General features: G+C 33.0%; 1 protein-coding gene across 2 annotated transcripts; it reads right to left on the bottom strand.

The window, feature by feature from the left end:
• Nucleotides 1-317: 317 nt before the first annotated feature.
• LOC127942206 (SHC-transforming protein 3-like) lies at nucleotides 318-25,627 on the bottom strand. Of its 2 annotated transcripts, XM_052537875.1 has the most exons (14): nucleotides 24,900-25,627; nucleotides 24,765-24,814; nucleotides 23,222-24,317; nucleotides 17,408-17,478; nucleotides 15,144-15,207; nucleotides 12,606-12,725; nucleotides 12,476-12,529; nucleotides 11,160-11,211; nucleotides 8,820-8,949; nucleotides 8,599-8,746; nucleotides 7,462-7,516; nucleotides 7,173-7,367; nucleotides 4,631-4,926; nucleotides 318-2,920 (listed from the first exon to the last, which is right to left on the bottom strand). In XM_052537875.1, the coding sequence occupies exons 3-14, from the start codon at nucleotides 23,783-23,785 to the stop codon at nucleotides 2,792-2,794; spliced, it is 1,878 nt and encodes a 625-aa protein (XP_052393835.1). In that variant the 5' UTR covers nucleotides 23,786-24,317; nucleotides 24,765-24,814; nucleotides 24,900-25,627; the 3' UTR covers nucleotides 318-2,791. The 2 variants fall into 2 exon arrangements, with proteins under 2 accessions (XP_052393835.1, XP_052393833.1); XM_052537873.1 differs by having other exon boundaries at nucleotides 23,222-25,141; nucleotides 25,378-25,627.

Genomic DNA, 25,627 nt, shown 5'->3' with positions numbered 1-25,627 from the left:
ATATATATATATATATATATATATATATATATATATATATATATATATATATATAATTTTTTTTTTTTTTTTTTTTTTTTTTTAAGCAAAACCTCCCTTAAATTTGACAAATTGTTTAGAAAAAAATAAAATAATAAGTGCAATGATCAAATGCTTCTCAAGGAAATGCATCTTAATTTAAGAATCTATCATATACTTGTATATAGAATTAATTTAAAAAGGAAAGTAGGATACTTTTTCTTCATGCAAAAATAATTTGGGCTGAAATATGACCTGACCCGTTCAGATTCACCCGAATAACCAGCGAAATCAAAGAGTAATACACATGATTCTTTTATTGCCACCAATCATAAAGAATAGGAATAATTCATACAAGCACAGTTTGGGCTTTCTGTCACCTGTTGCATGGCCTGTGAACCGCTGTGATCAGTGGAAGGTGCTTGGACTACTGCACTTTCAAGAGAAAAGCACGATAGGACAAATAAAAGGCACGTTTTCCTCAACACAACTCGGGAATGTAAAGCAAAACTGTATTTTAGTAATGAATAATAAGATCTTGAATAGTTTTGCTGCAGCATTACAAGAACAGTTCAACCACCGCTGATTAGTTGGAGTCAGTTTAATGATAATGTAATATAATAGAACATCTTTCCTGTGAAATTATGCTTGGATTTGGCAGTTTAGCTTTAGTTAAAGAAAAGCGTGACTAGAAAAGTGTGAAAATATTAGATTTAGAGCAGCTCAAACTGAACTAGTGTTTCTTTTCCAAACCTTCTGTTGATTCACCATGATCTGCAATTTAGGTTTGGTTTTTAATAATTGCAATATAATATTTATCAACAAAAATATGTACTTTATGTATATGCACATGTAAAATGCATTGACATACTGATTATATCTTGTGCTGTAAATATTTCAGTGAAAATATGAAGTATCAGATTATTTAGTATTTAATTAATTAAATAGAATTCATTTAACTGTAAAATGAAAATTATTTAAAACTAAACATATATTTTTCTCATTTATCCTGTACCTCCACATCAATATATTCAGGGTTTAATATGACAATAATCACTATATAAAAACCATGTGTTGTGTTTGTGTGAGAATGACAATATTCAAAGTGATGCAATAATGCAAACGATAACAATTATAAGCATATTAAAATTTAGAGAAAGAGAAGAGATCCACAGTTGAGCATATATGAAACTGCATTTTTCTAAATTTTTTTAATTTAATTTTCTGTTGATTTTGGATTTTATTTCCTGCCTTTAAAAAAAAAAAAAAGAGATTCACCCTTATTAATGCATGATAACTTTATAAGGTAAATAAAATAATAATAAATAATAATAATATTCACTATTAAAAAATAAATTAAACCTGTTTGTAAGAACATTAATTTTTTCTTTCATTATTTTCATGACAATTAAGCTTAAATTTCTTTATGACTATGAGAAAAAAAAAAGATTTTTTTATTTTGGGGTCAGTTTCAGGAATTTTTTTATTATGAAACAGTAATCAGATGCAACAATAAATAAATCATATTTAATAAGAAAACAAAAACATAAATTATATTCACCATAAAAAATTCAACCTGTGTACGACTACTAATATTTTTTACAATTATTGTCATGATTATTAAGCTTGTTTTTATGAAAAATAAATTATTTTGTTGATTTTGGGGTCATTTTCTTGACATTGACCCGCGTGTATTCACATCTTGGTGCTATTTTCTAAACATGAATAGCATCAGCTGCAAATTTGATTTATCTGAAATGTGGATTTAAAAAAGGAAAACAACTGAATGCAACAGAAGCATGTTTACAGAATAATAAATAGAATATTTTAAAGTGTGGCTAAAAGGGTGAAAAATCCAGTAACATTTCAGTTTGTCCAGGAATTAGACTGTGCAAAAACAGAAAAGCGTTGATTGTGCTATTCATTTAGAACCGTTTAATTTAAAGTAATCATCAGCAGGAGAATCATAATACCAGTGTGTGTGTGTGTGTGTGTGTGTGTGTGTGTGTGTGTGAAGCCCACAGTCATGAAAAAACCATTAAAGTCAGAACCAAGAGAAACATCAAGGTATAAAGCCGAGCGACTACACCTCCGACACGTTTAAAGAAGGAGCTAAACTCAAGAAATACTGGGAAAGCATACATATTTTACATTGTGAGCACACAAAAGCACCTCTCCTGGGCTCTGGATGCTACCAACAATGACCACAAGCACAATTAAGAATTTAAGTCATGCCACAGGTTTCAACGTCATAGAAAAATGAAGGTACTTTAAAGCCATGTGTGTGTGTGTGTGTGTGTGTGTGTGTGTTCGTGCAGTATGTGTGACTTCTGCTAAAGCAAACACATTCACTTCATCTTCTCCAAATGATGAATGAAGGCTGCAGGGAAGGACCAACTCCTAAAACAGGTCCATTTCGTAGTTTTCCTTCTAGCTCTTACCAACGAACACGAAAAATCCGCTTGTGCTTGATAGACAAAACTAAAACTTTTTTTATTCTAAAATACTCTTTATCTAGTTTTCGTCGCATCCCTCTCGGGGGCCCGAGTTCGTCTAAACTCTTTCCAACGGCTGTCCGAAATCCACCGCTGTCTTCTTCAAAAATAGAGATTCTCAGCCAACGCAATAAAATAACTCAGTTCAGTAAATCAGCTTTCGGAGAGAGCGCTTTCGCATCATCCAGACTGAAATCTGCACAGTCAAGCAGCTGGACAAGCGTCACGTGTTCTCCGACGGAGATTCAGTCATCTGAGCGTGTGTGTTTCAGATGTCGTCACTGTTTTCTGTCCACCGGCTGCTTCAAACACAGTTCGCTTCCCGCCGAAACGATCGGCAGGTTGTTGTCACGATGATGGCCAATCAGGTGGCTTATGCTCTCGAATATGTGATCTTTCGTCCGGACCTTGAGGAGACATAGATTTGATTTGAAAGTTGATTACATATACACCACCATGGAAAAAAGTTGGGGTCAGTAAGATTTTAGCAAAGACACTGACACTGACACAAAGTGACAGTTGAGACATTTCAAATGTTACAAAAGATTTCAAATAAATGTTGCTCTTTTGAACGTTCTATTCTTCAAAGGATCCTGAAAAATAAAATGTATCACTGTTTCCACAAAAATATTGTGCGAGACAACTGTTTTCAACGTTGATAATAATCAGAAATGTCATAAGTGTCAGTTTCTTGAAATGGAGATTTATACATCAATAAGCTCTTCATTGATGTATTGTTTTTTTAGGATCTATTTGAAAATCTGGAATCTCAAGGTGCAAAAAAAATCAAAATATTGAGAAAATCCCTTTTAAATAATCGGCAAAATACGTTCTTGGCAATGCATGTTACTAATAACAAATTACATTTTTATATATTTACAGTAGGAAATTGACTAAATATCTATATGGAACATGATTTTTACTTTTTATTACATATATTTATTTATTTATTTATTGATATTTATTTTTAATACATATACACCAGCACTTAAAAAATTTGGGGCCAGAATTTATTTTTTATTTTTTTAAGAAATTTATATTTTGTTTTAGCAAAGACACATAAAATGGATCAAAAGTGACAGTTATGACATTTCAAATGTTACAAAAGATTTCAAATAAATGCTGTTATTTTGAACGTTCTATTCATCAAAGAATCCTGAAAATTTTAATATATCACGGTTCCCACGGTTTTCAACATTGATAATAATCTGAAATATTTCTTGAGCACCTGTGTTATTTTAGTATCAATATACTATTATAGTTTTTGTTAATATTCTCAATTAGATTAAATTTTTTCACACTGTTTTCATTTTAATTTGAGTAATTTTATGCTTTTTTTAAAATGTCTATATAGTTTGTATTATGTTTAAGTTTAAATTAAATTGTCAGGTAGCGGAAATAATAATAATTTTATCATTGATAAGATAATGAACCCCTTCGTACAGTAAATCATCATATGATTCTGATTTCTGAAGATAATGTGACACCGAAGACTGGAGGAATGATGCTGAAAATACAGCGGAGCATCACAGAAATAAATTACATTTGACAATATATTCACATAGAAACCAGCTATTTTAAGTTGTAATATTATTTCACAATATTACAGCTTTTACTGTATTTTTGGTCAAATAAATGCAGCCTCAGTGAGCAGAAGACACTTCATTCAGAAACATCAAAAAATCATTGTGGCAACCTGGAGCTAAACAGTTTTAGGATTTGAAAATGTTTTAAATAAAACGAACGTGAATCTATTTCCGTATCTCTGTGACTAATCAAACATAAGCACTGATCACGTGACCCTGTGTTCAGACAGAGATGAGATTTTCTTCACCGATGCTCAAATCATGCTGGAGAACATGCACGATCTCAAACTCGGGTTCAACTTCTCACTTAAACCAGAAGCATTTTCTCCAGAACTCGAAGACGTTTGAATACCACTACATTTACTTTAATATACTGTAAAAAAAACTTATTTTGCAAAAATTGCATGCTTATTTCAAGGTGCTGTGTCTTTGTAACTACTTGTGAAATTTACAAGCAAACGGTTTACATATGTGTTAATGCTCGGAGCAGGATTTGTATTTGTAAGAGACAGTGTGGTGTGTGTGTCTCACCGTTCCCTCCGGATCGACCAGCAGCAGGTGTTTGGCCAGGCCGCTGTGCATCCCCGTCAGGACGTATGAGCCCGGGTTGGTGCTGCTCTTCCGCACCAGGAAGTCTCCGTCGCGGAGCAGCAGTTTCTCGGCCTGTCGGCGGCTCATCTCTCCGTGGTACCACGTCTGGTCCTCCAGCTCCTCCTGAGCTCTCAGAGCGGCGGCGCGCATCAGAAGAGGACTGGAGTTATCCACAGACGCCGCTTTGTGCAGCTCTGATGCTGGAGTCCGGGTCATGATGGCGTCCTCAAACGGCTCTGAGAAAACATTTGACATTTTTATTTAGTCTTAAAATGTCACCCAGTTCTTCATCTGTGTCCCTGGAGAACAAAAGCAGTCTGAAGTCTCTTGGGTTTATTTGTAGCAATAGCCAAAAATACACTGTGTGGGTCAAAATGATAGTTTTTACTTTAATATCATTAGGGTATTAAGTGAAGATCGTGTTCCGTGAAGATATTTTGTTAACTTCCTACCGTAAATATTTCAAAACTTAAAATGTACATTTTTCAAAATCGAGATTTATACATAATCAATAAATCATCTTTACATTGATGTACGGTTTGTTAGGATCGGACAATATTTGTCTGAGATACAACTAATCTGAAGGTGCAAAAAAAATCGAAATATTGAGAAAATCTCCTTTAAAATTGTCCATCTTAGCAATGGATATTACTAATTAAAAATAAAGTTTTGATATATTTACAATAGGAAATTTACAGAATATATTCTTGGAAGATGTTCTTTACTTAATATTTTAATATTTATATAAAAAAAAAATGTTGTGGTCCAGGGTTACATATAAGGTTGGTGTTTCAACACCAATGTTTTTGCTATGTTTATGATAAGTAATAAGCTGAAATGCTATAAATAAACTATTAAACAATTTATATTGTAGGTTTTTTGAACTGCACTTTTATTTTTCTTATTATTCTTTTCTAAGAGAACTTAAACCAGCATTATTTTATAAAACATGTTTTGATATACCGTATAATTCTTCTCCAACATTATCCAGATATATAATCTCTGTCCACCAAATGCCACAGTGAGGCGTAAAGATATTGAGATATTATAAACATTAGCATCATGATTTTCCATAAAGTTGCTTTGAAACAAAAGGAAAAAAAGGAAATAATTAATAAAATAACTCACTTTATCTAATTTTTATCATCTTTCTACTGAAAAACTGCGGAGAATGAGCTGACGAAGTCAGAAGATATTTAATATTCAAATGAGGGGTTGGATTGTGGACGAATGAGGTTTGATTATGGGCGGAGCTAACACACAGAATCACAAATGTTCAGTTTGGACACGGTCTTGGAAGAGATTGTTTTTATTTGTTAGTTCTTTGCCACAACGTGTCTGGCTTCGTGTCATTTTATGCTTTTTTGGTATTTTCTCTCAGTTTGCTACAGCCACAGAGAATGATGTAAAATAATTTTGACAATCTAATCTTCTATGCTTTAAATTGTCTAAAAAGCCTGAACTTTAGTGTCATGAACTGCATTCTTACGTGCCATCTATTGATCGCCCTGTAAAACATGTACATTATATAATCCTACAGCCAGGGGCGGATCTACTAATTAAACGTTATTGCCAATTTGAAAATTTAGAGCGCGAATCTTTCCTGCTCCGAACCCCCGAACTGATTCAAATGATTTGCGATCCTCAAACTGACTCAAATGATCCGCGAAGCCGCTCCGACTCCCAAACTGACTCAAATGATTCGCGATCCCCATAACGGACTCAAATGATTCGCGAACCCGCTCCAAACTCCCAAACTGACTCAAATGATTCGCGATCCCGCTACGAACTACCGAACTGATTCAAATGATTCGCGATCCCCAAACTGACTCAAATGATTCGCGAACCCGTTCCGAACTCCCAAACTGACTCAAATGATTCGCGATCCCGCTACGAACTTCCGAACAGATTCAAAAGATTTGCGATCCCCAAACTGACTCAAGTGATTCGCGAACCCGCTTTGAACTCCCGAACTGATTCAAATGGTTTGCGATCCCCCAACTGACTCAAATGATTCGCCTGACAGAAACGTCAATGTCTTTACGACAACCTGTCAAAATACAATTTTGGTGTAACTTTGAAGAAATTCAAACAAAAAATATAGTACTATTGCACAGTAGAGTATGCTATTCTTCAAGTATTAGCATACTTGATATGCTATACTTCCTATTAGCTAATAATAATAGTTAATTAAAAAACACAGAAACTCTGGTTACAACCCACCAAAATAAAAGTTTGGTCTAACTCAAAGAAATTTTGTAAGAAATTGCTAAGTTAGTAAATGATAGCCTGTGTCCTTGTAGTGTGCACACATATATTTATAATCAAACTGATAACTGTGACTAAATTTAGTATATATACGTCTGCCATATGTTGCCACCCCTAAAAAATTCCTGCCCCCTTCTCGCCACCCCATCAATATTTTTCTAGATCCGCCTCTACCTACAGCAGTGTTAAGAATGATCTGACTGTAAACTCTTACTCATGTCAAAGAGGTCCTTCCTCGGGCTGTCTTTAGCTGTCCCGTTCGTGCCCGACTCGGACGCCGTCTCTGACTCTGCCTGGAGGGCGGCCAACATCTGTGTGTCGATGTGCTGCGTGTTCACATACGTGGCCACTTCTCCTGGTTTAGGGGCTTGACCTTTGACCTCAGGGAGGCTGTATATGTCACAGGAGCCTAAAGGAAAGGCACAGACAGAAACAGGAAGATATTTGAGTGATCTGTCCCTTTAACTCGATCTCAAAACAGTGAGAATAAAAGGAGATTGTACCTTGTTGGATGAACATGGGGCGGCTCTGGTAGTAAGTCTGGTCGACTCCAGCTGCCTGTGTGACAACAATAAAATAATAAAACACAGGAAACAGAGGCCACACGACAGGAAGTCACAGTTTATTATAGCTCAGATTAAAATCACACTATTAATGTAACATTTACAGTAAGCTGTTAAGAAGTAGATCATGCGGAATGTGGGTTAAATAATATTTCTTTACTGTTTAATTTATATATGTTGGAGTAGGAAAGATGGAATAGTTCAGTATTTTGTATCGCTCTTTTCAGTATTATGACAAAATGTATTTATTTATTTATTTATTTAACAGTTTATTAGATGTGTTGTGATTGTTCTTTTTGTGTTGTTATTTATTTATTTACAAATAGATAAATATAAAATGTATTATTTTAATTTAATTATTACATATGTTGGAGTGAAAAAGTTGTTTTGTATTTTGTTTTCGATATTAAATACCAAATATACTAAATACTAAAAATATATAAAAAAAAATATAATATTTATTATTTTAATTATTACAAATTGGAGAGAGAAAATTGGAACTGTTCAGTATTTTGTGTTGTTTTTTTCAATATCATAACAAAATGTAATGTTTTGTAATATATTAATTATTATTTTAATTTTTTTAAGTTGGAGTGAAAAAATTTATTTTGACATTGTAGCAATATATAATATTTATTTACTTAGTTTTATAAAATTTTCTTGTTTAAATATATATTTGAGTGGGAAAATGTAAATTGTTCTGTATTTTTAGTAATGCATATATATATATATATATATATATATATATAAATCTATATTTTGCGTTATTATTTTCAAAATAAAAACAAAACGTAAAAAAAAAATGCATGCAAAAATTACGATTAATATCAGATTTGTTTAGTTCCCGTTCCCTCAATTTAAAGTTCTCTTGATTCATTTTAGTGACCTGATTTCTCTGATCTACAGAAGTAAATAATGTTTTATAAAAACCTCAGAATAATAGCATCATCTTTACTCTCATTATTTACCAAAACACAATAAATGAAGAGCTATTGACAGAAACTCAGCAGAAGCAGCTGAGCTGGAGTGATGATCGATCTGTGGTCAGGTGACTATAAATAGCAGATGAGTGCAGACCTGGCTGCTGTCTTGCGTCTGATTGGTCAGTCTAGCATCAATGAATCCTCCTGGTGGCGGCATCTTTCCGGGAATGCTGTTGTAGTAGTGATGATCGGCCGAATCCTCTCCTTCCTCCGTCCACGGGGGCTCGTCTGTGCTCATAACCCTGAAGAGAGGACACAGTGAGAGGCAGAGCGGGTCTCAGGGTCAGAATCCTGTAGGTTTGGAGGAGGACTGACCTGTCGTGCATGGACGAGGGTTTGCTGGACGGACACTGCAGATAGAGCTGAAAGCGCAGGTCGAAGGCTTGACCGATCGTACTGATCACGTCCTGAGCAAGACCGTCAGAGCACTCCAGAATATGACAGGCTAGAAAACACGGGACACGTCAGGATCAATATCACCAATCCTGTCGAGAGCATGTCCATCACACGCTTCACCCCAAAATCAAAAAACTTTTATGACCATTAGGATTATTGTCATGATAATTAAGCACATTTAACACTCTAAATTTAGAAAAAATATTTAAAAAATGCAAAAAATTTTAAGATTTTGTACATTATGGTAATTTTTATTTATTAATTTATACATATAAAATATATATTTTATTATTAAAATACGGAAAAAAAATGCAGTAAAATATATATTTTACTTATTTTTATTCATGTTTTTAATTTGTTTATATATATATATTTGTAGGTTTTATTGGTTTAATATATAGTTTTCATTTACTGTTTTAGTTTAAGTGTTATTTTAGTAAATCGAGATGCAAGTGCAATGACAGCTAAAATTAAATAAATAATTTATTTTCAGTTAAAGTTTGTTTTATTTAAAAAAAAGTTTTTTATGGATTTGAGTAATAATCCTGTTAACTGTTGTTAATATATGCTCATTTAAATAAATAAAAATATTACCGTAAAAAACACTGTAAAAAACAACATTAAAAGTACTGAGCATCTAATCAGTCACTATAATAAGAATTTTATATATATATATATATATATATATATATATATATATATATATATATATACACACACACACACATACATTAATATTTTTTTTTTTAAATATATATACAACTCGAAGTTATACATTATGGCAGGAATTTCCAAACATTTTTGTCAGCCAAAAACCTTTGACCTAAAATATATAACTAAACTTATTGACTTAATTAACAATATACTTGCATTTTTCACAGTCCTCTGATGTGAAAAATGCACATCTGATAAACCAAATAAAACATTTAATCATTTTTAGTAAGTTTTTAATTTAATTTATTTAAAATTGTTTAAATTAAAATAAATTAAAATGTATTTTAATTTGACATTTTTCTGATTTAATTATCAGCTTTTCATCAGTTCAGAAAACACCGGCGGTTCTTTTCCGAATCCACATTTGGGAAACCCTGCATTATAAAACTGAAATCTTGATAGTAATAATAATAATAATAACAATAATACTGTCTAAAGGTCTAATAAAGTGCTTAAATTAAAAAAAATATATAATTTTTTTTTATTTTGTATAAAGAAAATGAAGACTGTATATATAAACATAAAAACTTAATTACATTTCTTTCTTGTAATTTTAGGGTGAACTGTGATGAACATGTTTTTATCTGATTTATCCATTAAAATACACGAAACATTAACATGCAGGTACACAAACACACATGCACAAACACAAGACACAAGTATTAGATATCAGCAGATGGAGAACTGGCTGACTCACTCTGCTCTAAGGTGTTCATTGCCAGATCTTTCCTCTGACAACATCAAAAATGCATTTGCAAGAACAGCGCATGTTTGTACCGAGAGGAAGTTAAAAGATCCATGAAATGAAAAGAGATGGAGATACAACAGCCACAGAAATTGATTTTCTGATGCTAAATGCAGCTGTGGTGCACTGATCAATCACGCTTGTGTGTGAATGTGCCGTTACAGGACGGCCCGGCGTGATAAACACAATAAACTGGCCCTCAGGAGCCGTAGAGTTAAAACTGTGGTTGACCAACAAGAACATCCTCAGTTCTGCACCATCCAGCAAAAACATGTTATGTAACTGTTATGGTTAGGATTCTCTTAAAGGAACAGTTCACCCAAAAATGACAATTCTCTGCAGTGAATGGGTGCCGTCAGAATGAAGTCACAAGCATCACAATATTCCACACCACTCCAGTTCATCAGTCTATGTCTTCAGAAGTCAAAAGCTGTGCGTTTAAAAGGAACAAATACATCACTAAGATGTTTTAACTTTAAACGGCTGGTTTTGGCTAAAATACGAAGTCTGGTCTGAATCAGGAGAGAAATCTGCACAGATCAAGCCCCAAAACAGCTAATATGTGGCTGGATTTTGATGTGAGGCACAACAGGAGATCATGAACTTGAATTTTAACTGGAAGCAATGGTTTAAAATCAAAACATCTTAATGATGGATTTGTTTCAGCTGTCGGCTTCTCAAGATGTAACATGGTGCAAGAAAGGATTATTTATAGTAGGAAACGAAAGAGTATTTTTACATCCAAACAATGTCACACAGATCATCAGAGCATGCAGCAGAGGAAAAGACGGGAATAATACCTCTCCGGTTAACGGGATCTTTCGCCACATAAGCGACGTAATCAGTCGTGTCCTGTAGACAGAAGACACAGGAAAGGATTCAAACCTAAACTGAGCTAATTCCACTTCTTCATGCTTTTATGAGCCTGTTTTTTTTAAAGGTGTCATATAACGGCAAACACAATGTTTCTTGCTTTTTAGAAATGAGTTTGATGCATACTTTGAAATTCACAATTCATCCTCTGTTTATTGAAACTGGAATACAAAAAATGACTCATTTGTTGATTGGTATGATGATGACGATGACATCACATCTCATTAACATATGAACACCCACATTTACACATTAAAAACACGGATCGTGAATATGTCGCGATTATGACATTTACATATTAAAAACTGCAAAACTAATTCATGAAACTGTCATGATTATGACATCACATCCATGAGCTCATTAACATATGACTGCCCATATTTACTCATTATAAACAGCTAATATTACTATAATTTGTAAAAATTAGATGATTATGACATCACATTTATGATCTAATTAACATAAGACCACCTACATTTACTCATTACAAACAGCAAATATTACTAATTTGTAAAAGTGAGATGATTATGACATCGCATTTATGATCTCATTAACATAAGACCGCCCATATTTACTCATTAAAACCAGCAAATATTATTTATTTGAAAAAATGAGATGATTATGACATCACATTAATGATTAACATATGACGACCCACTTTTACATATTTAAAGTCCAATAACAACCAATTCATGACGTCGTCATGATTATGACATCAGAACGATGATCTCATTAATATTACCACCCACATTAACATATTAAAAACTGCTCAAAGGCTTCAGCCTAAACCTTTTTTGGGGGGTTAATATGTAAAATTATGTATAATTATTTGGATTTAGTGTATGAGGACTGGAATAAATTACTGAAAAAATTACTAATTTGACATGATTTTGATGTTAGCTCATTAGCATATGAACAGTCATATTTACACTGTTCAATATTCAGAACCTTATAAACAACATGAACGCAGAAGCTAGCCAATCATAAAGTAATTCACGAACACGAGTCTTACAGTAGATAAAACAGCTTATTTAGTGAATAGATCTTTCGCTGCTTTTGGCGTAATAAAGATTACAAATAAGATATATTTAGTATGGCTCCTTTATTCCCAGGAACACTGAAGTCGTTCTTCGAAATGCCCTTAAACACTCTTCTCTGAGCTCTCTGAGATTTGCCATAAAGTGTGGTGAGACTGAGAGTCAGCGGAGGAGTGAGTCACGGGTGTGATGTTGTCAAGTCTTACCGGATCTCCACCGGAGGCAAAGGATATGGACTGCATGTGATGATTGGCTATTATCTGAGGAAACAGGAAGGAGCATCACTCATCTGCTCCGAGAGAGGGAAAGAGAGGAGATAAGTGTGTGTTTCTGGACCTGTTTGGAGTCCGGTGTCATCAGGTTCAAGCTGCTGGTGGAGATGTTGAGATTGATGCTCATCCCAGCAAACTGCAGGTTACTCTTGCCCAAAATACTGGAGAGGAGTTTGGAGGGAGGCTGAAAGAGAGAGAGAGAGACATCTTAAGACCTTCTTCATTGCTTCTTAACTTCTTACATGTAATAAAGATTGCCTGTTTGAAAACTATTTGTCCTGTATTGAAAAGTATAATAATTTCACTAATCCAAAATAATTTCCCACAAATTAAGATTAAATAAAATCTAAATATGTTATTGTATATTTAACCAATTCTTATTATAGTATTATATTAATTTGTAGTACTGTTATTTTAATTTATTATACTATTTTTGTCCTGCATAAAATATATAAAAATCATGTTCCACAAATTAAGATTAAATTTTTTTTTTTAATTATTCATTTAATTTTATATTTCACTAATTCTTTTTATATTATGTTCAGTTGAAGTACTGTTATTTTATGTCCTTTATTGAGATTTGTGAAATCTCACTGGTCCAAAATCATATTCCGCAAATAAAGATTCAATATTTTCTGAACAATTATTTTATTTAATATTTTTTGTATAGTATTATATTGATATTTCATTTGTAGTACTGCTATTTTAATTTATTTTGCCAACTTTTGTCCTGTATTGAATAGCTTCATCCACAGTGGAATCTTAATGGTCAAAAATCATGTTCTAAATAATTATAATTTTTGTTAATTAATATTTTATTTATTCTTGTTATACTGGCATTTCATTTGTAGTATTATTTTAATGTATTTTTATTTTATAATTATTTAAATCTATATTATTTAGCTGCAAATTAAAATGCAGTGTTTTGCCATGCACACTAAAATTAAAATTAAATTCAAATCACTTGTGTCAGTCTACATTCATATTATAAAATGGAAGAAGATTAAAAAAATAAAAACCATGCATGCAATGCATCCTTCTGTGTCCAGCATCGCGTCATTAAATCAGGACATTCAGCACGGCACGCTTTAAAGCTTCCCTAAAACCCCCACACACACATACGTTCATCTGAAAGCGGACACGTCCCTTTCCACGGCTACAAACGTGCATCAGACACACACATACACACACACACACACACACACACAGCAGGAGGCAGGAGGGCTGATTACTGCTGCTCAGTACAGAATGAGTCACCATGCTAACAGTATGCCACACACACACACACACACACACACACACACACACACACACACACACACACACACACACACACACACACACTGCAGCACGCCATTTCTCTTTTCTCCAGCCTTTATTTGATCTCTAACCATCTTTATCTCCCTCCAAACCTCATCATGATCCTCGTTTAGCCCTTTTCTGTTTTTACCTTATTTACTTCTCCCTTTATATTTCTGTATCAATAGCCTCCACCTCTGACCACTTCCTGTTGTCATGTGCAATAGTCTGTAACTCTCTTACGATGCTTGTCTCTGGTGCTTTTTAATTAAATTGAATGTAATTCAGTTTTCCTCATTCACGTTGTCTTAGAAGCTCAGTTTTCATGGAAAAGAACTTCTGAGGTTTAGACTTCACATTTTCTGCTGATTCGCTGGGGGAAATGGATTTATAAATGGTTAAATGTATGACATCAGACCAATGTTATTTTAGTATCATTTATACTTTTTTATTCATACTTTAATAAAAAAAATAAAAAAAACTATATATATATATATATATATATATATATATATATATTTTTTTTTTTTTTTTTTTCAGTTATTTTCATAATTTTTTTTACATTTTTTATTAATTTTATTTTATTTGTGTTTTTTGTTTTCAATATATATAGTTTATATTTATTTAATATAAATGTTTATTTATAGAAATGTTGCTTTGTCAACTAGCGAAAATAAATTAAGTATATAATTGTATTTCATATGAAGATTAAATATATTCAGAATTATTTAATTCTACATTTGAATATTTAATATTTTATTTAGTCTTATATATATCTACATTCCATTTGTAGTACTGTAGTAATAGTATTAAATTTTATTAATATTTAATATTTTATTAATTTATCTTATCAGTGTTGATATTTTTTGTATTATTATTTTAAATTATTTAACTAATTTATTTACAAATAACTAAACAGTGGCTTCATCAACAATGAAATCTTAATAATCGAAAATATAATATAATATAATATAAATATAATAATAAAGATTAAATATGTTTTAAATAATTATTTTATTCAGCGACTAAAAGTATATACTTTTTTATTAAATCATTTAATTCTTATTATTTATTTTTTTGAGTTGGTTTTAGTTGAGAGTAATAACCCTGGCTGATAGCATTATCAAATTTGTCCAAATACTTACAAAAAGGCACACAATCATCTCATAAAATCAGACTTTCCATGATGTCAGTCTGTCTTTAGAAAGCTTTCTATTGTGCTTTTGAAGCTGAATGTGTTACAATATAACACGTCTCTGTTCAGATGTATTTATTATTTGCTCTAGGATGACTGCACATGTACCTTTCTCTTGCGCAGAGCTCCTTTGGCACCAGGGACGGCTTCACACACCAGACTGATCGCCTCCCTGCCGAGAGGAATTACACAAATATGAAGACATGAGCAATTCTGAAGCACAGAGAGAGCAACCTGTGTGAAAACAGTGGCAAAAACAAAGAAAAAACAAGGCAAATCATCCTGTCAATCTGACCCAAAGATAAGAATCTTATCATTTTTTATTGTTCATGATGATATCTAGAGAACAGAGCTGCCACAGGTTGATATTAAAAAATATTTATAATAACAATAACATATGCTAATACTATAAACATACACAATATAAAAGAATGAACAAAGATTAGTGCAGAATATTGTGATTTCAATAGTTAACACTCATGATGATATCTAGAGAATAAGGCTGCCATAAGTAGATAGTAAAAATAATATAAACAAACAAAATATACAAATATAAATTGTAAAATAAAATATTTATTTTTGAGGAAAATTAGTGTAGATCATTATATTTTTCATAAATAAATAAATAAATAATATATATTTTGTGTGTGTGTGTGTGTAAAGAAAACAAAGCATATTTTAATACCAAAAATACTATTTTGCACTGACTTTATTCTCATAGAAATTAAGCATGTAATTTTTTTTATATAATTCTAATTAATGCTGATTGTCGTTAAATTATTATTACTGTAGTACATTTATTTATTTAAGCATAAATTAAATGCAATGCGACCGATACTATCATACTGTATAAATACTAATCATTTTTATATAACAGTAATAATATTTAGAATTAGAAAAAAAAAAATAACAGTAATGAAAAATTACCTAATTTTACAATGCAATAAATATTTATGGTCCTATAAATTATAATTTCTGGGAGAATAACATTGCTTTTAATTGCATTTAATGTTTTGCAAAAGGCACAGTATATATCAAACAATGTCAGTGTTAATATAGATAAACCTGCTGATGGTTCATCATTCAAGAACAGTTCAAGAGAGCGATTAGGAACAGCAGGAAGTCAGGCAGAAAACAGGATATGACATCATCTCCAGCGCTGCTAACGCTAGCGGCCCACACTAAACAAACCGCGTCCGCTGGGATCCCATCTGATGTTACACAATGACTCATCAGCACACGGATGCCTTACATTCACATCTCGTTTTAGCAACAATAAATGAGCGTTTGACTGCGGATTCAAATAAAGAATAAAACATAAATGTGCCATGAAGACCACACAGAGCCATTAACTGTGATTTGGCAGCAAAACAACAGAAAAACATAATTATTAATAAATATATAAACATAAGAGAAATATATAATGGAGAAAACATAACATCTGTCCTCTCTGTTATATGTACGACTGGAAAACCTCATTCATTTTAGTGAATCGGTTCATTTGGACAGTTCACAAAAACAAGCTAATAAATAAATAAAAATTTAATTAAATATAAATTAATATAAATACAAGGATCTGTCCCCATTTTGTCAATGTCTTTTAAATTATTTTATTAAATAAATAAATGCTAATTAAATGTAAATAAATATAAATAGAATTATCAATTTTTTTATATATTATTTTTAAATAAATATATATACACAATGATTTATTCTCTTTTTGTAAAAGTTTTTAGTTTTAATTATTTTATTTATAAAATGAATAAATTAACTAAATGTTACATTTAATAACATTTTAAAACATAGGAAAATTAGGGAAGATCATTATGTTTTTTCTTTTGTGATTATTAATAATATTAATCTATATATGCAGTCAGAGTTGGAAGAACAGTCATTTTATCTCAATTTTATAGTTTTTTTTTAAATATAAAATATATTTAGCAATAATACTTGTCACTAATTCTTTACATTAAAAAAATTTTTAATACTGCCAACAAATTAAAAAATATATAATAATAATTGTGCTTGAAAACACAATTGGTTAAATAATTTTACATTTAGATAAATCTAATTAAATGATCAATAATTTTAAATGTAGATAAAATATTATTTATTTAACTAACAGTGGAAATTTTATAAATCATTTTTTTATTTTATTTATTCTTTTTGCATTAGATGGAATGCATACATCTGAATCCAAATCCACATACAACTAAATATTTGCAATCTATAAAACATTAAAATATTACCAAATTAACCTGTGCATTTGTGCATGCTATTTCAGCTAATATTACCCACAATTCCTTGCACAACATAACAAGAAGCGTTTGTGACTGTTATATATATAAAACTTGTAGAAAGACAGAGAGTACCGTGTGATTTGTGATCGTGTGGTGAAGTCCAGGGATCTCATGGACCGGAGGACTTCAAGACAGCCCAAATACTGAAAAAGAAGACAGAAATAGGATTAGAGCAGCTTATAATCATCTTTTCTTCAACACTAGATATTATTATCCCGTGTGTGGGTGAAAAAACATTTTCAATATTCAAACCAACTTCAACTGATTACATTAAAGCCAACATGATATCAAAATTAAACTTATTTAGTTTTTTGATATATGTTGATAGTCTTGTACTTCATCTCAGCATAAGTCTGTCATTTATGCTAAAAATAAAAAAAAAGATTTTTCTGCAAAAGCAAAAAAAAAAATTATGAGATATAGCTTTAAAAGATCAAAACCCTTACCCTACATAAACTACATAACAACATATTAATTACAATTATTCATGATGCATAAAATAACAAAAATGATTAACTACAAAATCAAAGCAAAAAAATAAAATAAAAATACTCTCATGTACTAAAGTATTAATTAAAATCAATAAAATAAAAATATTTAAAATAAACCACAAAAGAGGACACTGAATAAAATGACACATTAAAGTTTTTAGGATCAATCTCATAATATTAAATCTATAAAAAGGCACAAACCCTTGACCTTAAATGAACCGAAGAAAAAATAAAATAAAATAAAATAAAATAAAATAAAAAATAATGATTACCAACAACAACAAAAAACTGACTATTAAAAAAAAAACACTCTTTTAATGGTTTAATGATTAATCTTATATTCTTTAATCAAATAAAACTCAAAATGCTAACCCTGCAATAACTATATAATAAATAAATAAAGTAATACATAACATATAAACCAAAATAAAAATAAAAACTGATAGAAGGCATTTAAAAAAAAAAAATCATGCTCCATCTTAAAGGATTCACCTCATATTTTTTAATCTTAAACTGAAAACCCTAAACCTACATGAACTATATAAGAATTTCCTAAATAAAAATCAATTAAATTTAAGAGTAAAAATTCATTTAAAATGACTCAAAAGTACAACTTACAGGATTTGTGACCCTGGAGCACAAAAGCAGTCTTAAGTCGCTGGGATATATTTGAAGCAATAGTCAAAAACACATTGTATGGGTCAAAATTATAGATATTTTCTTTTATGCCAAAAATCTTTAGTATATTAAGTACAGATTTAATTGTAAATTTCCTAAGTACAGTATATCAAAACTTAATTTTAGATTAGTAATATGCATTGCTTAGAATTAAATCTTTTTTTTTTTTTTTTGCACCCTCAGATTCCAGATTTTCAAACAGCTGTATCTTCAGCTTTGTATAGATAATGAGATGATGTATAAATCTCTATTTTAAAAAAAATGACCCTTAAGACTGGTTTTGTGCTCCAGGGTCACACATCACAAAAGCACGAACTAAAATGCACGTAAATAAGATCCAATAATCATATAAAAACAGCCAGCTCTGCAGGAGGCGTCCGTGGAGAGCCGTGTCACTTCCTCTCCAGGCGATGACATCATCCATCAGCACAGCTCTGCTTTATTTAGCCTCTCACCTCGCTGATCTCTCAATGCTGTATGACTCACTCACTCAGAGTCTCTCTACAACTTTCCTTGACTAAATGAATGATTCACCAGCAGTAAGCCACCTGAGAACCCACTAACTCCAGCGTCCGCTCCAGTCACGTCACCTTCTTCCAAGAACACCGTAAACGCTGATTAGTTAAGTTTACTCGAGTGGTTCATGGAAAATTATCTCCTTACTGCCTTGTTTTTATTGCCTGGATTAACTCTGGTGTTCGAGAGGAATCGAGGCCGGAAGCGGACGATGAGTCACTGATGTTCGGGCCAATAGTATTTGGCTTAATACAATGATTGGGAATTTGAGCTTCTTGAATGATAGTGTTAGACAACACAAAGTTTTATAATAATATTTATGTATACATAAGTGACCCTGGAGCACAAAAGCAGTCTCGAGTCTCTGGGGTGTATTTTTAGCATTAGTCAAAAAAACATTGTATGGGTCAAAATTATAAATTTTTCTTTTATGCCAAAATCATGTTAGATCATGTTCCCTCAGGATATATTGTAAATTTGCTACCATAAATATAATTTTTGATTAGTAATATGCATTGCTAAGAACTTAATTTGAACAACTTTAAAGATAAAATAAACCATACATCAATGAAAGCTTCATTATTCACCTTTCAGATGATTTATAAATCTCAATTTCGAAAGATTGACACTGATTTTGTTGTTCAGGGTCATATATATTATTATACGTATATAATGACATACAGGTTTTCAGCTACATACCTTTTCATGTTTTTTTTGTCACTGCAAGCTACATTTAGTAAAATGTCAAACTGAAAATTAATTTAATGTTTTAACATTAAATATATTTCTTGCAATATCTTCCAACACCTATATATTTTTAGTAACATATAGTAAAATATCAAGATAAACGATAAATAAATGACCGAAAAGTAAATAATTTATATATAATTTAACATTAAATATATATTTTGGAATATATTTTTTAAAAACTTATGGATTTTAGCAACTTTTAACTTTTTTGTCACTTCAAGAAAGTGGTTACTACATATAGTAAAATGTCAAGACAGTAAAATTATCATAATACTAAATAAATAAATAAATTAGAGAAGTAATCAATTTATAATTTATAAAATTAAATATCTATTTTTGTAAAAAAAAATTACATCTATAGATATTTAGCAACTGACAGTAAAATGTCAAGATAATAAAAGACAGTAAAATTATCATAATAATAAATAAATAAATAAGAGAGGTAAATCATTTATATTTTGTAACATTAAATATCTATTTTGCATTTTTTTACATATATAGATATTTAGCAACTGACAGTAAAATGACAAGATAATAAAAGACAGTAAAATTATCATAATAAATAAATAAATAAATTAGAGAAGTAAATCATTTATATTTTGTAACATTAAATATCTATTTTGCATTTATTTTTACACCTATTGATTTTCAGCAACTGACAGTACAATGTCAAGATAATCAAAGACAGTAAAATGACCAGAAAAATAAATAATTTTAAATAAATCACTGAAAATTAAATAATTGAATATATATTTAACATTCAATATATATTTTGTAATATTATATATTTTTTAATCTACAGGTTTTCAGTAACCTACTTTTTCTTGTTTTGTAGGAAATAAGGTACTACATTTAGTAACTTGATGATAATCAAAGATAGTAAAATGATGAGAACAATAAAAAATGCCCAAAAGGCCCAAAAACCTACTCTAAAAAATATATTTAATAAATGCATATGTTATGCAAACTTGTATTCTGTGTTTTGAAATGTATAAGTACATGTTGCATTCTCAGAAAAATGCCAACAGGGGGCTTTTGGAATATGCAATGTATATTCACAATAAGTGTCTTATTAATTTTAACAGAAGAAAAAAAAAGCCTGTAGTCTGTCTGAATGCTAGTCACGTTTGTTTGAGAAGCTCCCATCCAGTCAATGTCAGCAGCTGTCCTTTTAGTCAAATGGAGCATAGTCTGTGTGTGTGTGTGTGTGTGTGTGTGTGTGTGTGTGTTCATGCACAGGGTCACTAAATAAGTGAACTGTAAAGAATAACACACATTCAGTCCAGCAAAGAGGGGTTTGGTACAGACGCCGCTAACTTTTGCCAACTTACTCTTACTAAAACACATCAAACTCGAACAAGGAGCTAGAAATACTGTCCTTTACTTTGCCTGTGTCACTCTCTGTAGGTTGAATGCTTAGAGAGACCTTTGTCACTCATAATAAAACACATCAAATTAGTCCACTTCCATTGCACGCCGGTTTGCACAATATAATTGAGTCGTGTTGGCGGTTCGTGTTTTGCCTCAACACCAATTCAGAACTAAAAAAAAAAGCTAGAAGGGAATAATGTATGATTCATGCTGCACGAATCCAAGTCACCTTTAGCTCAATGGGGCTGCGAACATGCCTATTTGATCGCAAACACACTAGACAATACGCTTAAAATACACGATCCTGTAAAATCTGAGGTCAGTGTTCAACATGCATTGTCTATTACACAAATATGTTTGTACAACGGCATTAAAATGCACTTACCGAAGCACAAATATTTTAAATGTTTGCAAAACAACCCTAAAAGGAGACGATGATGTTGCATGTATAGAAGAGAAATGCACATGCAACACAGAGTTCTCAAGCATTTACACAATGCTATGACCAGCAAATGAATGAATGAATGATATATTATATATGTGTGTGTTTATGTTTATGATTAACATGCATGTAGCACCTATTTATGCACATGTTTATATTTATGTCATATATAATTATAGACAAATACAAGCATGTGCATTCATATTTCGAATGCACAGAATGCATGCACGCATGTAAAACATGGCGTACGTGCACATATTTGCACAAATCAAAACTTCAACAGTCAAAGATCGGTTATCATGCTTGTCTTTGCATATAGATGTGGACAAGAATAACTGCTCTGTCCTGCACACGTCATGATCCTCGGAGACGATACAGTAACAGAACCGTAGCCGGAAAAACATCCCCCCGGACTGGTGACCGGTCGCTGTGGTTACGCGATTTGCATGCACTTCCCTTTTGATGTGATAAACTTGCTGTTAATTTGAATTGATCAAATCTGTAGATGTAAAAAATAAGCGGCCTTTGCCTTTGATATTTAAGGGAAGCTGAGAATATAATCACAATAACGATGCACATAGAGAAGAGTCTCTGGAACGTAAAAACATGCTTTACTGTATAAAGTGAATTAAATAAAGCTATGATTGGACACGAATGATTCATTTTATTTACTGTAGAACTCCTTTACATCCGTTTTACAGTTTTAAAAAATAAACACAATATTTTCCGGTTAATTAATATGAAGCTGCTTGGTATAAAGCGGTGTACATAAATATAATTTGACTTTAATAACGAAGAGGAATATGAAAAGTCACGCTTGCAAACTATCCACATTCATTTTAACTTATATTTACATTTTGTATTATTGAGATACTATTCATATTTAAAATTTTAAAGTTTTTCTTTTTTTCTTTTTTCATTTAAAAAATAGCTGTGTGTTTTTGCCATTTTTCTATATATTTTTTATAAATAGATCTATATAGATTTATTTTTTATTATATAATTGATATTAGTTATCATATAATTAAAAATAGTTTTATTTTATTTTATTTTTAAATATTGTAGCATAAGAAGTTACACTAAAGGAAACTGAGGTGCCTTGGCAACTAAATAAATAAAAAATACATTTATGTTTTTTTTTTATGTTATTATTATTTTATGTTGATTTTATTTGATTTCAAGTAATGAAACCAAAAAATGTTTTAGTTTTAGTACTATAACAACCCTGGTTCAGTCACAGGTGTTTATGATATTAGTTTTACGGTTTTGCTCAAATGTTATAAAATATCAAACACTGGTTATGCATAATCATCCTTTGAAGTTCCATCAAAGAAAACAACTAAACTAAATTTAAATTCACTCATTTATTCAAACACAAACATGATCATTTAATCTATACCGTATGATTTCATTCCAAACTATTTGTTAACGGTATTACAAAATCAGATTTACATGCATGTAAGATGAACATGGTGCAGTATGTGACAGAACAGTCTGTGCTTTTATGGTCAGTTGTGAATCTAATGGTGCTGTTTCGAGTCACTGGCGATCTGTAATGTACACATAATCCCTCCGTCCCAGCACACGGAAGGAAAACAACAAGAGAAATGCAGGACACAGAAAGAATTTGGATCTTACCTTAACGACGTACGTCACTCCAGGTCCGGAAATCTTTTCGGCTGAGTGCAGCCATCCATGAGACGGCTTATTCACTAGACCACCGCAAGCCACGGCACCCGATGCTCCCAGGCCCCAGCTCTCTCCGCCGGGCTGAGACTCTTCCATCCTTCCCTTCTTCCCAGAGTTTGTGGATCCGGGCTCCAGTGGGGCGTGAGGCGCTCCAGAGGCCGCCGGGAGGGTGGATGATCCTGGGCTGCCGGATCCGCCTCCTGTCGCTCCTCCCTGGAGTTTAGACACGGCCAGGTCCTTGACGGCGGACGGCAGGCCCTTGATGCCTAGGAGTCCAGAAGAGTTGGCGAATTTGAGGTTGGAGACTTTGTTAATGAGGGTGCACAAGGTGCCAGTCTCTTCCACAGGGTCAGGCGGCAACACGTCGGCTGGTGGGGCGTACGGAGGGTCGCCCACGGGCGGCGACGGCGGGACGGCCGAGACCTTGGCGTTCATGGAGAGACCGTGCAGAAGCTCATCGACGGACGTCACTGACTCATTCCGGAATCGGTTGTATTTAGCACGGTGAAGCATTCCCCTCGGTGTGCCAGCCTACACGCGAACGGACACATCCAACTCCCAGCTGACTGTCCACTTCTTCAACATGCTGGAGCCGAGAAAGCGTCCCTCAAGGGTTCGAAGAAAGCAAGCGAGGGGACCGTCAGGAAAATCCGACGCCTTGCGGCAGCGGCAGCAGCAGCTTGGGGACCAAAAATAAACCAGAAGACGCAGAATCCATGGAGACAGAGAGAAAAGCAGCGCGAGGTCGCTCCTCTACAGAGATAGAGGGCCAGAGATGACAGAGAGAGAGAGAGAGAGAGAGAGAGAGAAAGAGCTCTACTGATGGGATGTCTCTCTCTCCCTCTGCATCCTGGCAGATCCCTGAACATGCATGACTCACTCGGAGAGAAAGAGAGAGAGAACGAGAGACCCTTCTCAACAAAAGACTCACTCAACACTGCAGAGCACTTTCCCTAACAAAAAAAAAAAAAAAAAACTCCCACCTTACAGCTCAGTAGAACCAATCAATTCTTCAAATTCGCCCTGTTTGTAGGAACGCCTCTTGCTTTGATTCGATCCGTGTTGAAACGGATAAACAGAATGGAAAAGATGCAATAAACAGATCACTGTAATGAAATCCGAGCTCAGTCAGAATGAACTAGAATCAAAATCAGTCAGCAGCATAATCCACTGACATAATGCAGAAAACACGACTGAGTACAGTGCGTGTTTGTGGATCACATATACAATGAAACTTGGAGCCCTCTAAATTTCCACACATGCAATCACAGTTTTATTTCAGAAGCAAGGTGCTCTACTCAAAAGGTGTGTTGCATGAGCTGCCATTGATTGTAAAATAATAATCTACCAAACTGATGTTAAATATTTGAAAGCGTTCTCCTTTTCCCAAGCATCAGTCTGGTTGGTTCTACCTCGCTAATGCATCGCCATTGTTTAAAAAATGTGTTCAAATTTAAATCTTTGTTCGTCACATACGTTCTTCCTTACGTACTACGAAATCGGCATAAATCCATCCACACGAGCACTCGAATATATCTCCCCCTAGAGAGGACAAAACAAGCTAGGCTTTACTCCTCAATGAGCTTTGCTGTATAATTAAACACAACATTCAACGATTCAATCTCACTTAAATGCCATCCGTATTCAGCAGGGATACGACCGTAAACAGTGATGTCAGATCTCCCAGCCCTAATAAAAAAGAGCCAACGGGATGAAGCCCACGATATTAAGGCAGGAAAAGAAGAGCCATTCATGTAAAATGTCCAGAAGCGCTCGTGACAGGGAAGCAGCAGTCATTCACAAGCTTCTTGTAGCGCTGCGGCTAACGCACTGCAGTCCTTCCCAGCGTCTCGCTTTCTTGCCTGCAAACTGAAAAAAGAGGAAAAGACAGAGAGAGAAACAAGGAGAGAGAGAGAGAGAGAGAGCGAGCAAGGGTTTGTCTTCTCCACTAAGACAAAAGCTAAGAAAGCGTTATAAGAGCTCCTTGTTCTGTGAGGTCACAGAGATGTGGAAGAGATGCTGAGGAGAGGATGTGAGGATGCTGGGGAGCCGTGCACACACAAATGATTTGGGCTTGCTGTGAATGGAAAGGCAGAAGGGCATACCGATGTTTCTGTGAATGAAGTCAGGCCTCGGCAGCTTTCTGCATGGCAATCCCTCGGGATGGATCCCAACCGGCCAATCAGGGAAGAGCAGGATGACTCATTCAGGGTAGGCTGGCTGAATAGTGGGACAAACCACTTGAAGCACAGGTGATGGGAGAAACCATTCTCTCCTGACAGCACTGCATACTGCGTCGCTTCGAAACTCCTGAATGCATGTAACCCTAAAATACATCCCAGTGGGATGCATGGC

Source organism: Carassius gibelio, chromosome A21, assembly GCF_023724105.1.
Source record: "Carassius gibelio isolate Cgi1373 ecotype wild population from Czech Republic chromosome A21, carGib1.2-hapl.c, whole genome shotgun sequence".
Taxonomy (NCBI): Eukaryota; Metazoa; Chordata; class Actinopteri; order Cypriniformes; family Cyprinidae; genus Carassius; species Carassius gibelio.
Note: the sequence above shows the minus strand (reverse complement) of the source record. Positions and strands in the feature narration are given on the sequence as shown.

Excerpts from the sequence above, each read along its gene's own strand:
- LOC127942206 (XM_052537875.1), bottom strand. The coding sequence starts at position 23,785 with ATGCTTCACCGTGCTAAATACAACCGATTCCGGAATGAGTCAGTGACG. Across the intron at positions 8,950-11,159 it reads AGATCCCGTTAACCGGAGAG|CCTGTCATATTCTGGAGTGC; the intron begins GTATTATTCCCG and ends CGTGTTTTCTAG. Across the intron at positions 7,368-7,461 it reads CCCCATGTTCATCCAACAAG|GCTCCTGTGACATATACAGC; the intron begins GTACAATCTCCT and ends CCTTTCCTTTAG.